The 15009-nt window shown below is 42.1% G+C and overlaps 1 protein-coding gene across 11 annotated transcripts in view; it reads left to right on the top strand.

The window, feature by feature from the left end:
- MYO1D (myosin ID) overlaps positions 1-15009 on the top strand; it is a 344153-nt gene that overhangs the window by 116641 nt on the left and 212503 nt on the right. For 10 of the 11 annotated variants that reach the window (XR_016388918.1, XM_089900794.1, XM_089900787.1 and 7 more), the window contains 4 exons: positions 2030-2200; positions 5727-5797; positions 9249-9323; positions 14674-14806. Coding sequence is in view for 10 of the 11 variants with exons in the window: in XM_089900794.1 (XP_089756920.1) it covers positions 2030-2200; positions 5727-5797; positions 9249-9323; positions 14674-14806 (450 nt within the window). In the remaining variant the exon portion in view is untranslated. The remainder of the gene's footprint in view (positions 1-2029; positions 2201-5726; positions 5798-9248; positions 9324-14673; positions 14807-15009) is intronic. The other variant, XM_089900792.1, reaches the window with a different exon arrangement.

The following is a 15009-nucleotide window of genomic DNA, read 5'->3' as shown; positions in this document are numbered from 1 at the left end:
AGCCATCCCCTCTCATCTCTCTTTGTCCCCTGCATCCGCTAAGAAACCTCCTGGGAATACCAGGTTGCTGGAAGAACCTAGTTTGAAACCCACGACGGTAAGCAATGTTTGAAGCCACGTTAAACTGTGAACCAGAAGCTGCCTGACTCTTCAGCAAAGACTAATCACTTTTCGTTAGACAGCTGGAATTAGACAGCTGGAATTTGGGGAGCTTAGTTCTCTTGTTCTTGGCACAAAAGACGTAACCTTTAATTCCATAGTCACAAAGTCTACGATTTCAGCTGTTAATTAATACAGAGTTCCTGCTCTTTGAATATTTTAAGGATATTTTTTCCAAAGATAGAAATAACTTCTCTCCATAATGAGAAATGTAATAAGTGCCCACAATAAAAGTGAATACTTAGACCAGGGCTTCTCCATCTCTGTACTAACATTTTAGACCCGATAACTGTTGTGAGTCTGTCCTGTGCTTTGTAGGATGTTAGTAGTATCCCTGGCCTCTTCCCACTGGATGCCAGTAGCATTCTGCTAGTCACGACCACCTAAAATGTCTCCAGACATCGCCAAATGCCCCTGGGGGGCAGAGTCACCCTCTATTGAGAATCACTGATTTAGACAAACCAGAAAAGTATAAGAAACAAAGTTTGCAGAAAAGCCACCCGGTTTGCAGACTTTCAGTCCATGGAATACAGAGGAGGACTTGCAAGACTAGGGATGGAGCTGAAAGCCACAGGCAGATAGCTGGCATGAGCCCTTGGATTTTAAATAGCATTGAACAGGGATCCATGAGACACAGTAATACTGTATTGTGAGTGTGTCGATCTTACAGAAGGTAGTGGGGACGACTCTCAGTTCAAGTACCTCCTCAATGAGGTGGGACACATCAACACGCAAGATTAAAATGTATAAGCCGCCCGTCTTCAAATGAGGTACTACAGCTTTCCTGAGTCAGGGCCGTGTGTGCTTTCTGTGTGTATGGTGATATGTATGCTGCAGGCTATCAGAATAGACAGGTGTAGAAGAGGATTATTACACAGACCTTGTGTGTGCTGAGGTGGCTAAAGAGCATGCAGTTATTTACAACTTTATTCAGCCTTGTGGAAGCAAATGGAAAGCTTATTCTTATCCTTTACGGATACTTATATCTCAGAATTAAATTTTTTATATTGTACCCTGGAAACCTCTGTTAGACCCGTATGTGCTTTTTAACTTTTGGAAAACTGAAGGAGATACTCTTTGGGATTTTTAGTCAGCCAGGGCCGTGTGACTAAAAATGCAAGTTCTCGGAAACACCTTAACTCCATCAAGTTCAGTATCAATGAATACTTCAAGGTTATTTGTTGGTACTTAGTGGAATCTGGGTCTTGCGGTTAACAGCCAACAGATTGAGGGATTGAGGGTCTGATGAATAAGATTAGGTGCAGGATATGAAGACAGGATTAAAACAGGAGTTAGCGAAGGGAGAAACATTATCCACTTTATCATTTTTGCCTGGATCTGTACTCATTTAAGACAAAATGTTTTATGATAAAAAGTCCACAAATACATTTTTTTAAATAAATTTATTTGTTTGTTTTTATTTTTGGCTGTGTTGGGTCTTCGTTGCTGGGCACGGGCTTTCTCTCGTGGCGAGCAGGGGCTACTCTTCCTTGCGGTGCGCGGGCTTCTCATTGTCGTGGCCTCTCTCGTTGCGGAGCACGGGCTGTAGAGCGCAGGCTCAGTAGCTGTTGCGCACGCACTTAGCTGCTCCTCGACATGTGGGATCTTCCCTGGCCAGGGTTCGAGCCCATGTCCTCTGCATCGGCAGGCGGATGCTCAACCACTGCCCCACCAGGGAAGCCCCACAAATACATTTTTAAAAAAACCTCTGTTAGAATGTGTGCTCATTTTAGCGTTATCCCTCATTAGTGTCGTTCACCTCTTTGACGCCAAAGTGATTTAAATTCCTGATACATATGGAGGCACTGCTGTTGCACCTGTTCCTGGTTTCCGGTTCCCTCTGGAATTGCCACTTTGCTGTGTCCTACAGATTGATTACTTCAACAATCAGATCATCGTGGACCTCGTGGAGCAGCAGCACAGGGGCATCATTGCCGTCCTGGATGACGCCTGCATGAATGTCGGCAAAGTCACCGATGAGATGTTCCTGGAAGCGCTTAACAGTAAATTGGGCAAACATGGTCATTTTTCCAGCCGAAAGGTAGTGTGTATAATGAGAACTTCCTCTCGCTTTGATCATTAAGATTTTCCTCATTGTTTGACAGAATTAAATGACTTTATATGTTGGGTTGAAAGAATGTCCACTCAAGTGAGAAGGACCACAAACATCCATGAAATGATGTATTGCTGTGGATAAATTCTGCCTTTCTGGTGTATAGGATAGCGAGATTGATAGACATCATAATGTCCAGGAGAGGGAGCTCTAGACTATTCAATTTGCTAGAGGTAGGAAAAATGAACATGATTCTTTAGAAAGCATGATGTCATTTATAACCAATAGACACAGAGTCCTTGTTCATGTGCTAGGATTTTGCTCCTGCATCTGATAATTCTGGCACTGAAAATAGCTTTTGTCCTTGACTTTTTACTGCAATCCTCAGTTATAAAAATGTAGTATGTGTTTTCTGCTGTAGTTCTTCCGACTACGTGACTTCCTTGAAAACAGAGAAATTCCAGCTGAAATCCTAGTGTTACAAGGCAGCTCATTCCTTAAATGAATGGTTATCCTTCTTAAGTCCCTATTTTTCACATTCTAAAAATGTTATAAGCAGATAGTATCTCCATGATAGTTGGTGGCAGTCGTGGTTATCCGACATTTGTGCTGTGCCTTGCATATAGTACGTTTGCCATAATACTTGGCATAGAAGAGACACGCCATCACCCCTAGGTGTTCCCTACAAATGTAGGCTTGTCTAGCAACCATAAGCTGAAGGACAAACAGGCCCCATTCTTCTTCACTTCCAGAAGGAAAGGGGCCAACGTTTCTGCTCCTCCATAATTCCATATAAATCTATGACCCACTGCCACTTTTTAGCACGGATAAATCTGTATTCTGACTTTGTCCCTTCTGAAATTATGTAGTCGGAACAGTAAGATTCCCCAACTAACTGGAGAAAGCACAGATCATCAAGAAATAGATTACTGGCTGATATTTTTTTGAGACTAGTTTATTTCTAAAATATTCTCCTCGGTCTGTTACTGAGGACTAACTTGTAGTGTGCTGTAAGTCAGCTTTCAGATGCTACAGTCTGATCTTTGACATTAGGGGTCTAGCTAGGGTTATTCCTTCAGTCATTTCCTATTTGTAACACAGATACTTAAGTGCGTCTCATTTTCCAGGTACAATCCTGGGTGCTGGGGACAGAGCAGTGAGCCAAGTTAGAAGCCACGTAAATAATTTAGAGTGGTGCTTTTAAAGACGGCATGATTACAGGGCAAATGTCCTGTCTCTGAGGGGTTGGGTATAAATGTCCTTTATAATCACAATTCAGGTTTTGGAGACTCGCCTGGCACTGGTAGGCAATCTGTGTTTGTCAAATTCAGTTGAATTGGTCACAGTCATACCAAATAGATCTTATGAAATATTGAATTCCAAACTAAAACAGGCAAGGCTCCGCTTTGTTTAAATAAATAACTATGATTCTCATGTGAGAAATCACTTCATTTTGTTATGTTTCACCTTGGCCATTTACACACTCGAATTTATCAACCAAATATTGTGAAATATAGTTTCATATTTACAGTAGAAACTGTACGTACGGTGCTTTTGAGCAGCTGCTACTGGCTTGATAGGAAATGCTGAATAGTAATTTATCTGTGGAGGTGGAATTTTTTTTTTTTTTTTTAATGTGGGAGCCCAGGTTTTCCCAACTCTCAGACCAGGTGGCTCCTTTCTCCCTCAGCGTCCTCCCCCAGACAAATCCTGAGATGGAAGTTTTTTGTGTGTTCTTTTCTGGGATCTTTGCCTAATGAAGGAAAGAAATGAAATAACCAAGCCGTCAGGGTATTTTCATCACTATGAGTCTTTCTGTTAAATAAATGCTATTATTCTGTATGTTAAAGCAGGTATTATCATTGCTATTGGTTATTAATGATTAGCTAGAATTATCGGCAGGCTAAATAAGGAGTTTCTGGCTTATGCTTATTTAGGGGCTAAATTGTTCCTCATGCCTTAAAGTTATCATGGAGAGGCAGGCAGATGATCCAATAAACCATAAAATAACTGTAAAATATTATTAACATATAAAGTTGAACGATAAATACATAACTTGTATTATTTTTTATAAAGTAAAGAAAAATCTAAAAACTTCTGTGTTTAGATCAGTTAAGACTTTGCAGTATCCAAATGTAAGAATATTCAATTATAATAGCATAGATATCTCTTGGGTCCTTTTCCTTTGGGCATTCTATAAGTAAAAGGGTTTTGTAAAAGTGGTTAATAAGAGAGAGAGAAGGAAAGAGGAATTAAATGAGACCCCTCTGCATGTTAGACACTTTGGTCTCCATAGTTCATTTAGCCTCCAGACCAACTCTCTGAGATAAGTGATTACTAAAGGAAACAGAGCAAGTAGGTGGTAGAGCCAAGACTGGAACCTCAGAACTCTGACACTAACTTCCTATAATTATTCATTTGTTGAATTAATAGGCTCATTATTCCTTTAATAATCTAGACATCCACATAGAACCCACCAACCTGGTTAGGCTTGTTTGTTGTCTGACACTACAAGTCAAGTGGTGTTTGTATGTAACTGCACTCAATGCTTATGGATTCTTAGACGTCTGCTTTTGAATCTATAGGATATCAAGTGATCCTTCACAGGGCGCTCAAAGAATCTAGGTGCTACTGTAATAAGGAAATTGCAGAAAGTTATAGAGACCCAGGGCTATATAAAAACTGCCTTCCTATAAAGTTCCTCTTCAGTGAGAAACAGTCGCAGAAGGTTGATCTGCGAAGCGATAGACCTGGAGTCCCGGCTTAGCAGAAGACAGGTGAGCCAGGTTGTTGTGTACGTAGGAGAGTACAGACATTGCATTCAGTCCCAAGAATCCTTCCCAGAGCTACCGCTTACCAGCTGGACCTTGGGCCCGTTACCTAATCTCTTTGAACCTTAGTTTCCATGTATGTAAAAGAGAGCCCATAATACTTAGTTTAGATGTCAGTTGTGAGTATGGAATGAGATGTCCATGCCTAGGAGATAGCAAACCCTCAATATGATCCTCCTTAAGTGGGACATGGAGGAGAAAGAGACTCTGTCAGTCAAGGTAGGCTGGGCTGTGTTAAGATAGCAGCCAAGATTTAAGTGTCATAGACAATAGAAGTCTGGTTCCCTCCCAGGGAACCAGACTTCTTCCATCTTCTGGCTCTTCCAGCCCCTGGGGACTATTCTCTGCATCCAACTAGTGGGAGGTGAAAAGAAAGTACAGAGGAGAATCACCCACTTCTTACCTGCTTTGGCCTTGAGCAGCCTCAGCTCGCTTGAACTCACCTTCCATCATCCAGAACTTGGTCACTCGGCCAAGAAATGAAGTCTGACTATGTGGACTTCTGGTGAAAGTTCTCAGTCTTTACCACATTTGCCAAATTAAGTCAAGCCCCACTCAGTGTGATTTCCTTCATAATGATATCGTGATTTGTGACATGATTATCCTCTCCTATTAAGTTGGAATATATTTTTAGGAAAGAGAGAATGTCTGTTTTCAAGATCATCCCCTTCTTGATTTCTTAGCTCTGCGCCTCGGACAAAATCCTGGAGTTTGATCGAGATTTTCGAATTCGACATTATGCGGGTGACGTGGTGTGAGTATCTTACTTTGGTACCCGATGTGATGATTTGCATGCAGCCTCACTTCAGAAAGTATAGTCAAGGAAAATGGAAATTGCTTTTGTATTCATTTGCATTTTCCAGCCATTTCATATGCCAGTATATTTTAATTTCTTCACTTAAAACATTGGCATAGCTTCATTCATCCCTTGCTTTTCAAACATTTATTGAAGACACACCACGTGACCATACACAGTTCCTGGCATTGTTGGCACACTCAAGTCAGAATCAGCTGATGGTTAAATAAACCATGGAAGTATGTTAAGAACTGGGATAGAAAGGTGGGTAATATGGGCCGTGCCCTGAAGAAGCTAACAGTTTAGTGGAGGGTACAGGCAGAATACATGATAAGTCGTTATAATGGAGAACAGAAAGGGTTAAATTGGAGACACGCAAGGCATTGTGGGAACACTGAGGAGGAGTAATTAACCCAGAGTGAGGACTGTGGCCAAGCCTTGTAGGAAGTGACGTCCCAGCTGAGTCCTAGAAGTAAAAGAGGCTTAGCCAGGAGACAGAATTAGGAAGAGAAGAGCAAGAGAGGGCATTCCAAGCAGAAGAGATAGCAGGCCTGCAGGCCCAGAGGTGAAAGTCACCATTGTACATAAAGAACTACTAGTGGTTGGGTAACTATATGAGCAAAAACCAGTTTACCATATGAGTTTTCAAGTGTTATTTGAAGAAGTGAAATTCTCACAAGCTACATTTTCTGATTATAATACAATAAAAGTAGAAATTGGGGAAGAAAATGAAACTAAAAAAATATAACCGCCTCAGTATTTTCATTTCCTAGGGCTGCTGTAACAAATGACCACAAATTGGTGACGTAAAACAGTAGAAGTTTATTCTTTCACAGTTCTGGAGGCCAGAAGTTAGAAATCTAGGAGTCGGCAGGGCCACACTCTGGAGGCTTTAGAGGATTGTTCCTTGCTTTCCCCAGTGTCTGGTGGCTGCCAGCATTCCTTGGTTCGCGGCTGCATCACTCCAGTCTCTGCCTCTGTGGTCACACTGCCTCTTCCTCTTCAGGGTGTCTGTGTTAAATCTGCCTCTGTCTTAAAACTACACTTGTGTTGGCATTTAAGGCCCACCTGAATACACGGGATGAATTTCTCCTCCCAAGGTCCTTAACGTAATCACATCTTTTACCATATAAGGTGACATTCGCAGGTTCCAGGGAATTTGACATGGTTGTCTTTCAAAGGTGGCATTTTCCAGTCTGCTACACTTAACTATGTTTTGCCCACCCAACACTGCTTACTATCTTGTTTTTGTTTGAAGTCCCCTCTTTTCCTTTCTGCTTATTTTTTACATTAGGAATTCTATTCATGTAACCCATTACAGGAAGAAATTAAACGACGACAGAAAGCAAATGATCGTCTCTATAAATGCCAAAAAGACATTTGAGGAAATTTTAATAGCTGTTCCTGATTTAAATTAAAACTCTAGAATCATAAAATAAAATGGCTCAAAATTATCATCCCCCCTCTGTCAAGCTAGCCGTTAGCGCTGGGATGGCACCATTATCCACTTTTTCTGGTGCTATTTCCAGGTTCCAGAATACTGAAGAGGGAAGATCCAGTACCACGCAGATATCTGCCTCTGAAAATCCAGGCCTCACTTATAGGGTACTTTTTATACAGCCCAGGTTGGCATAACTGCAGAGCTGGACAGAGGCCTTAGAGAACATGCAGGGCATGAAGAAATTTACGCAGAGTGTGTAAAATTCTTACCCAAGGTCACACAGCAAGTTTATGGAATAGCTGAGACAATAACTAGGCTTTCAGACTCGCAGTCCAGAAAGCTAGCCAGCCCCACAGAGGAATATTTGATGCCTCAGACTTGCCCTCCTCTTGTTAAGCTCTTCAACCCTTTTTCAGATTTTTGCTGGGAATCTTCTGTGAGCACAATACTTTATAAAGTATGGTCCCTGCCCACAAAGAGCTTTCCATGTAAGATGCATACATACATACGTGGTTGTGTGCATGTATTTATTAACACGCACTCCCATATATATATATACACATACACACGTTTATATGCATACACTGATACAGCAAAAGATGGTTGAACATAATTGCCATATGAGTAATAATGTGTTGTCAGAATTCAGAATAAGCAAATGATATAATACTTCTAACTGTGTGTGGTAAACCCAGGAAGGCAGATGCTGGTCCTTGGGTGCTAGGAATTATTTTTATAGGAAAAAGGGGAAAGGAGGCTAAAAATATTTAGGAAGTAGTAACTAGGCCCATTTGACTGGAGTGTATCCTTTGGTGGCATAGAGAAGTAGAAACGCCTAGAAAAGTAGATTGAGATCAAATCACAATGAGTCTTAAAGGCCAAAATAAGGAGTTTGAAGTTTGAATTGTATGGGTCCAGTGATAGATGAAGAGTCAGGTGACTTCAAGGGCTCAGTCAGAAGAGACTTGCAGGTATTAGGAAGAAGCCCGAGGTTGGAGGACGCGAGGAACTAATTTTGGACCTGACGGCCTTAAAGTACGCCCATGGGCGGCACAGCCTGAAGGAACGTTCTTGCAGAATTAGACACGTAAGGCTGGAACATTGGTGCGGGGTCAGGGTTCGATGCGATTGACAAGGAAGACGATACAGTCAGGCAAGAAAGGAGAGCTGGAAGCAGCGGCTGCCTCTGTAGGGTTGCTACTTACCCAGTCTCCTCTCAGCCTGCTGTAATCATGCAGAACCCTCCCTTCCTGTTATCCCCACCTCATCCCCCAGTTTTCTCCCTCTAGAGCCATGCCAGTCACCGCAGCAGAGCAACCCCCATTCCTGCCTTTGTCACCAGCTGCAATCTTAGCTGGACCTTCAAGACGTTGCTCGCGTCCCTTCCTCCAAACCATGGACACTGACCTTTTCACTTCCTCTTGAGCACTCCTCGCATGTGCCTGCTCCCGCCCTTTCATTTAATCGGTTTCCCTGTGTGATCTGCCTTCCTCTTTCTCTTCTGCTTATCCAAATCTTACCATCCTTTGCAGTTCTTCTTGGATTCTTTTCTCCCACCCTGAGCACAGTGAGCAAGCCTTAGGCAAGTCATTTGACCTCCCTACGGATGAGACTGTTAGATCCTGTACATTGCCGTTTTGCTTTTATCTTAGGAATGCTGGATGATAAATACAGCTGTCTTTTTAAAAGTCATCGTCTTGAGGTAAGCAACAAACCAGTAGAGAATGATGATCTTAATCATAATGATGACACTGATGTTTGCTCTCCTTTTGAGGACTAGAAACAGCACCCCCTCTGTACAGGAGGTGAATTTGTTATTCTTTAACCCAGCACTGGGTGGACAGTATTAGCTTTATAGATGATTGGTTGCATAATTTAACTGTGGAAAGGCGTGTAGACTTCTAGAAAAGCTTAAAAGTGGCTCTTGCTTGGTGAATAATGTGTGTGTTTGTTTTCTCTCTCAACTAGCTACTCTGTCGTTGGTTTTATTGACAAAAACAAAGACACTTTATTTCAAGATTTCAAGCGCCTCATGTATAACAGGTAGGATTGAAATTTTATTTTTTGTCTTTATGTTAAGCTCTTTGACATGTATATTACGTAATATGTATGCGCGTGATTATTTTATGTGACGATTTTAAGAGTTTCTGGAAATTTTTCTAGTTCTGCTTGATCATACTTAATGAGTGAAATAATATATTACTTTATGATGATAAAATCTGTAAACTTAGGGCGGGAACCCTGTTATTAATACGACGTTCCTTGATTTCCCTTGGGTTGCCTCAGTTTCTCTGTTCATTGCCGCCATCCTCCGACACCCCCGCCGGTATACTTAGCAGTCCCCCGGCCAGGCCAGTGGCCATGGGAGAGTGTCAAATAACCTCTGGCCCAGCCGAAAGCTTTACATACTCAGATTCCCACCGTAGTGTCTTTGTAGTGTCTCCAGCCAAGGGACCACCCTAATATCAGAGTGGCTGTGGTGTCAGTGGTGATAGATCCCGAGTGGTCAGAATCTTCTCACAATCCAAGAAAATGTGAAAAATCTGTGGAGAAATAAAACCAGGCAGAGGATAGCAAGTTCACACCCAGTACGGATGCCTTGGAAAGAAGGCCTACGAAGAAGAGAAGCTTCCTAGCCAGCTGCTTCTTTTGGATTAAAGTGTTGTCGCTCGCGTATTAAGTCCACTCAGCCTGTTGGTCAGTAGTTCAGACAAGGTATATGGAGCACCTCTGAGCTACACGTTCTTCTGTGCTCTTGGGGTACAAAGCCCCTGCCCCCCTGAGGTCTTTTATTCTAGTGGAGATGACGGTTAATAAAACAATAAAACAACGAACTTTCAGGTGGTAACAAGTGCTGTGAAGAAAAGTAAAGTAGGTGAGAGATTGAAGGGCACAGACCAGGAAGGGCCGGGGAGGCATTACAGGTAGGGTGGTCGGAAAAGGCTTCTTAAAAGAGGGGCCATTTGAGCTGAGACCTGAGTGAAGTGAGAGCGTGAACCATGAACATGGCGAGGAAGAGAGGGAGAGCATTCAGGCAGAGAGAAGGGCTAGTTCACCAAGGCATTAAGGTGGGAACGAGCTTGGGTGTGTTGAGGACGGGAGGAAGGCCAGTGTGGCTGAAATCAGTGAGGGGAGGGGAGAGCGATTGGGAATGACTGCAGAGAGGTCCACAGGGTCCAGCTCATGAAGAGTCCATGAGCCAAGCATGATGGGAAGCCATTGGAATGGATGATGTGATATGATCTCTATTTTAAAGAAATCATTGGAGCCGCTGTGTAAAACCCAGACTGTAAAGGGCAAGAGTAGACGTGCAGAGACCAAGTTGGAGGCTCGTTTAGTGATCCAGGCTGAGGCATGGATGGGGTTACAGAGATGATGAAAAGTGGTCTGAGTGGGTGATGTTTTGAAAGTAGAGCCAGCAAGATTTGCTGATGGATAGGATGTGTGATGTGAGAAAAACAGAAATCAAAGACGATGCCTGAGCAATGGGGAAGGGATGCTTGATTGTGGGAAGGACAAGAGGAGGCGCTCATTTTGGGGGGAAATCAAGAGTTTCGTTTTGGATACGTTTTGTCGGAGGTGCGTTTTGGGCGTCCAGTTGAAAATGCCAAATAGGCGATTGTTTGTGTGCATTTAGAGCTCAGAGTAAAGGCGGGACTAGAGATGTAAATTCATGGTCACCAGTCTATTGATAGTATTTAAAGCCATAGTCCTGGGTGAGTTTGTCTAGGGTGAACAGAGAGAAAAAAATAAAAGAGAGAAGAGGTTGGTTGAAAAATGAATCCCTGAGATACTCTACCATTTCGAGTCAAGCAAGGAAAGAACTAGCAAAGGAAACTGAGAGCACGCCTGTGAGTTAGGAAGAAAGCCAGGAATCTGGTGTCAGGGAGGCCAGGTCAAGTAAAAAAGATAAACTGTGTCAAACACTGTCAAGAGCAGAGTCCTATGAGGACCAAGATTCACCATTGGATTTGCAAACATGAAGGTCATCGGGACCCTGACAACACTGGCTTCAGTAGAGTCGTGAAGACAAGATGTCTGACGGAAGCGGGTGCGAGAGAATGCAGGAAATGAGAATGTGGAGAAAGTGTGTTTCAACAGTTCTTTCAAGAGGTTTTGGTATAAAATGGTTCATCTGTATGGATGAAGCCTCCGAGAGCAGAGATGGAACCACCACCACTAGAAAGTCACAGAGATGTGGGAATGTGAGAGGGGACCCACGTAAGAGCTGGTTTGGGGAGAAGAGAGTTTCAGAAAGAAGTTTCAATGCTCAGTTTATCAGGTAAGATGCACCCATTTTGAGAGAGAAATCAAAGAGTCTGGCATTGCTCTGTGTGTAGATAAGTCAAAAAGTCAAATCAGGAAAACGGCCTCAGTCGGCCAGTGACAAAGTCAGGGTGTGTTGCCCGGGGAAGGCAGCCAGGCTGTGTACCAGGAGGCTGCACAGGGTGGCATTGGTTACCTTCTTGGATTATCACAGCCCAGAGGTTCAGCTCACAGAGAACAGCTGCACCTTCTAGTGGTGGATTCACGTAACCCCCAGCTCACAGGACCAATGCAGAAACAGACCAGCGAGCAGATTTATTTCCAGCGGACAATCTAACGGTCTCATGGTGTGGAACACTTGCATGGGGATAACAGGCTCTTCTTCCCTATTGGAAAACCTGCCTGGGAAGTCAAATAGAGCTCTGTTAATTGACCGTGAAAAATATCACCTATAGAATGCTTAATTGCTTGGTAAGCCTGGAATCAGAACAAAGGAACTTAGATAAATCCAACAATTAAGGGCATCAGTCTAAGAAGAATCCATTTCACAACAGGGATGGTCTTGCCAAAGGTATAAAAACATTAAAAGTCTGTTCATTGCAACTTGTATATATCTCCGTAGTAGTAAAGGCCTTGCCAGGGGGATGGAAAGTCTTGAAATTATTTTGGTTAAAACCATCCTCCTAGATGGTGTTTAGATGGGCTACCTTTGCCTTTTCCATGCTTCCATGGCTAAATGACCTTTCCAGATTCAATCCTTTCTTTCCTTATATCTGTTTAAAGAGTAATCCCTGGACCTCTAGTTCTGTAGAGTATCCATGCATGTGTGCAGGCACATGCATGTGTGTGTATATATAAAGGGAAGGAGGCAAGGAGCAAGCAGGTGGCATGCGAGGTGCACAGATCGCTCTTTACCACTCTCTCGTTAGCCAGCTAAGTTCCGCCTTATCTGTTATACGTACTGGGTTTCTGGATAAATAAGCTTCCCTTTTAAGGGAAAGTTTCTTTTAAATAAGTTTGAAAAGTATGTTGACTTACTGGCCTGAAAGTTCTTTTTCTTTAAAACAGTTTTATGTGTCTGTTTTGATTCATTATGCATCAATTCTACTGTTTAATAATGTAATAATAATAAACATCTTATTCCCTTCATTCTCAACATTCCCCCCTCCCTTCATTTACAAGGTAGTGTCTGAAACAAGACCAAAAGGGAGTAAGGTGCAACTGAGGGTAGAAAAGCCAGTGATTTTCTGTCTTGGATGTGCATCAGGATTTTCAAAGTGCACACGCTCTAGTTTCTGGAAATTCTATTCCAGAGGTGTTAGGAAGGCATCCAGGCATTGTGGGCACTAAAGGTTGAGAACCATTGCCTCAAGTTCTCTCTCTGCTAAAGATTGAAATGGAAAAGTTAAGGAAAAGCAATAAACATTTATGTGGTTTTGTTTTTTTTTTTTTGCGGTACGCGGGCCTCTCACTGTTGTGGCCTCTCCCATTGCGGAGCACAGGCTCCGGACGCGCAGGCTCAGCGGCCATGGCTCACGGGCCCGGCCGCTCCGCGGCATGTGGGATCCTCCCGGACCGGGGCACGAACCCGTGTCCCCTGCATCGGCAGGCAGACTCTCAACCACTGCGCCACCAGGGAAACCCTATGTGGTCATTTTTATTGATACGTGTATCATTGGAAAATTATGGAATAGGAGTAGAAGGTAATAAAACTGGGTCCATGAACCACAGATCATGCATTATTTTATAGCCACTTTTGATGGCAATGGCGAGGGTTAGGACTGTTTTTCTTTTTCTGCCTTCATTCACAGACGCAGTCAGTCTTCACCTCACCGTTTATCTTCCTCACTCTTGTCATCCATTCTGGCAGTTTGCTGCTATTATTTAGAGCCTTTTTGTACAGAAATTTACTAGGTGTTTGGGAAACCAACTCAATTTTCTCGGTTTTATATCAGGAAAAGAAAAGTGGGCAAAATGATGGCAGCAGTAAACACATTCAGGAAAAAAAAAATCCATGTTAGGTCTTTTCTATTGTCAATCCCCAATTAAAAAAAAAAAAAAAAACTGATGAGAGAAAAATTTCCAGGATGCAAGCACCATTTCGAGTTCCAATTACTTTAAAATCAAAAGCACCCAGTGTTGTGTTCGTTTCAGGTGTACAGCAAAGTGAATCAGTTACACATGTACATATATACACTCTTTTTTAGATTCTTTTCCCATATGGGTCATTACAGAGTATTGATTAGAGTTCCCTGTGCTATACAGTAGCTCCTTATTAGTTATCTATTTTATATATAGTAGTGTGTATATGTCAGCCCCAACACAACATTGTAAATCAACTATAGCTCTCCAATAAAAATTTTTAAAAAATCAAAAGCACCCAAAATGAACCAGGAAGAAAATCAGAGCCGAGACCGCTGTACATGTTTATAAAAATGTCTCCACTGAGCCAAATAAAGAATACAGTATATCATTTTTAGCCTGAAAACTGGCCTTAAGTACACTTTAAGAATTGGATTGCAGCCGTCTTAGTGTCACATCAATAAAATATTGTAACCGCCGGTGCTACCTATAAATGTGTTCATAATTCAGCTGCAGTAAAGGGATTTACTAGATGACAATGTAAAAGTGGTTATTTTCTATTCCTATCTGTGTTTTTTGAAAGACCTGGCTTTTTGTGACCTATACTGTATGAATATTTGTTTCAATTAAAAGATGCTTTCTCTTTCATGACTTCTGCCCATGACATTGAGGATTGTTTTCCTACTAGTGGTTTGTTCTCATTCTTTTAACGACCACCAAAACCATTTTATTTTAGGTATATGGTATCAGAGCTATGCAACCATTTGAGGATCCCGCATAATAATAACATGGAGGTCACTTTAAAGAAGTTTAAAGAATTTTTCAAATGTGGTCTCGTTTGGACACATCTCACTCTGTGGTGCAGTGTCTGTAATTATACTCTCAGCCTAATTTTCTGGATGGAATCATTTTTCCAATCAGGGCTTGTGAGCTCTGTCTGCAATGCAATCGTGGCTCCCAGGATACAGTTCAACAGGATTGCTTAGCAATTCATATTCAGCTTATATGAATGTAGCATTCAAACCACTCTTTCTGTGCTTCTCAGTTCAAATCCTGTGCTGAAGAATATGTGGCCCGAAGGCAAACTGAGCATTACAGAGGTGACCAAGAGACCTCTGACTGCCGCCACCTTATTTAAGAATTCTATGATTGCTTTAGTAGACAACCTTGCATCAAAGGTAATTACTGTCTTTTTTAAATATCCATTTCATTTCATAGATTCCCTCTTGATGTATGTTATAGAGAATGTATGTGTGCTTTGCTTTGTAGGTGATTATAGTAAATCAAATTTAAGAACATATTAGAAGTGAGTGTTGCAGTAGAATTCTTAATCCTGTTTTGTTTGTTTGTTTTTTAACATGGCTTGGTAAAACAGTTGTTT

This window comes from Delphinapterus leucas, chromosome 19 (genome assembly GCF_059928025.1).
Source record: "Delphinapterus leucas isolate spDelLeu-1000000601 "Yukka" chromosome 19, BTC_Dleu_Yukka2, whole genome shotgun sequence".
Classification (NCBI taxonomy): Eukaryota; Metazoa; Chordata; class Mammalia; order Artiodactyla; family Monodontidae; genus Delphinapterus; species Delphinapterus leucas.
Note: the sequence above shows the minus strand (reverse complement) of the source record. Positions and strands in the feature narration are given on the sequence as shown.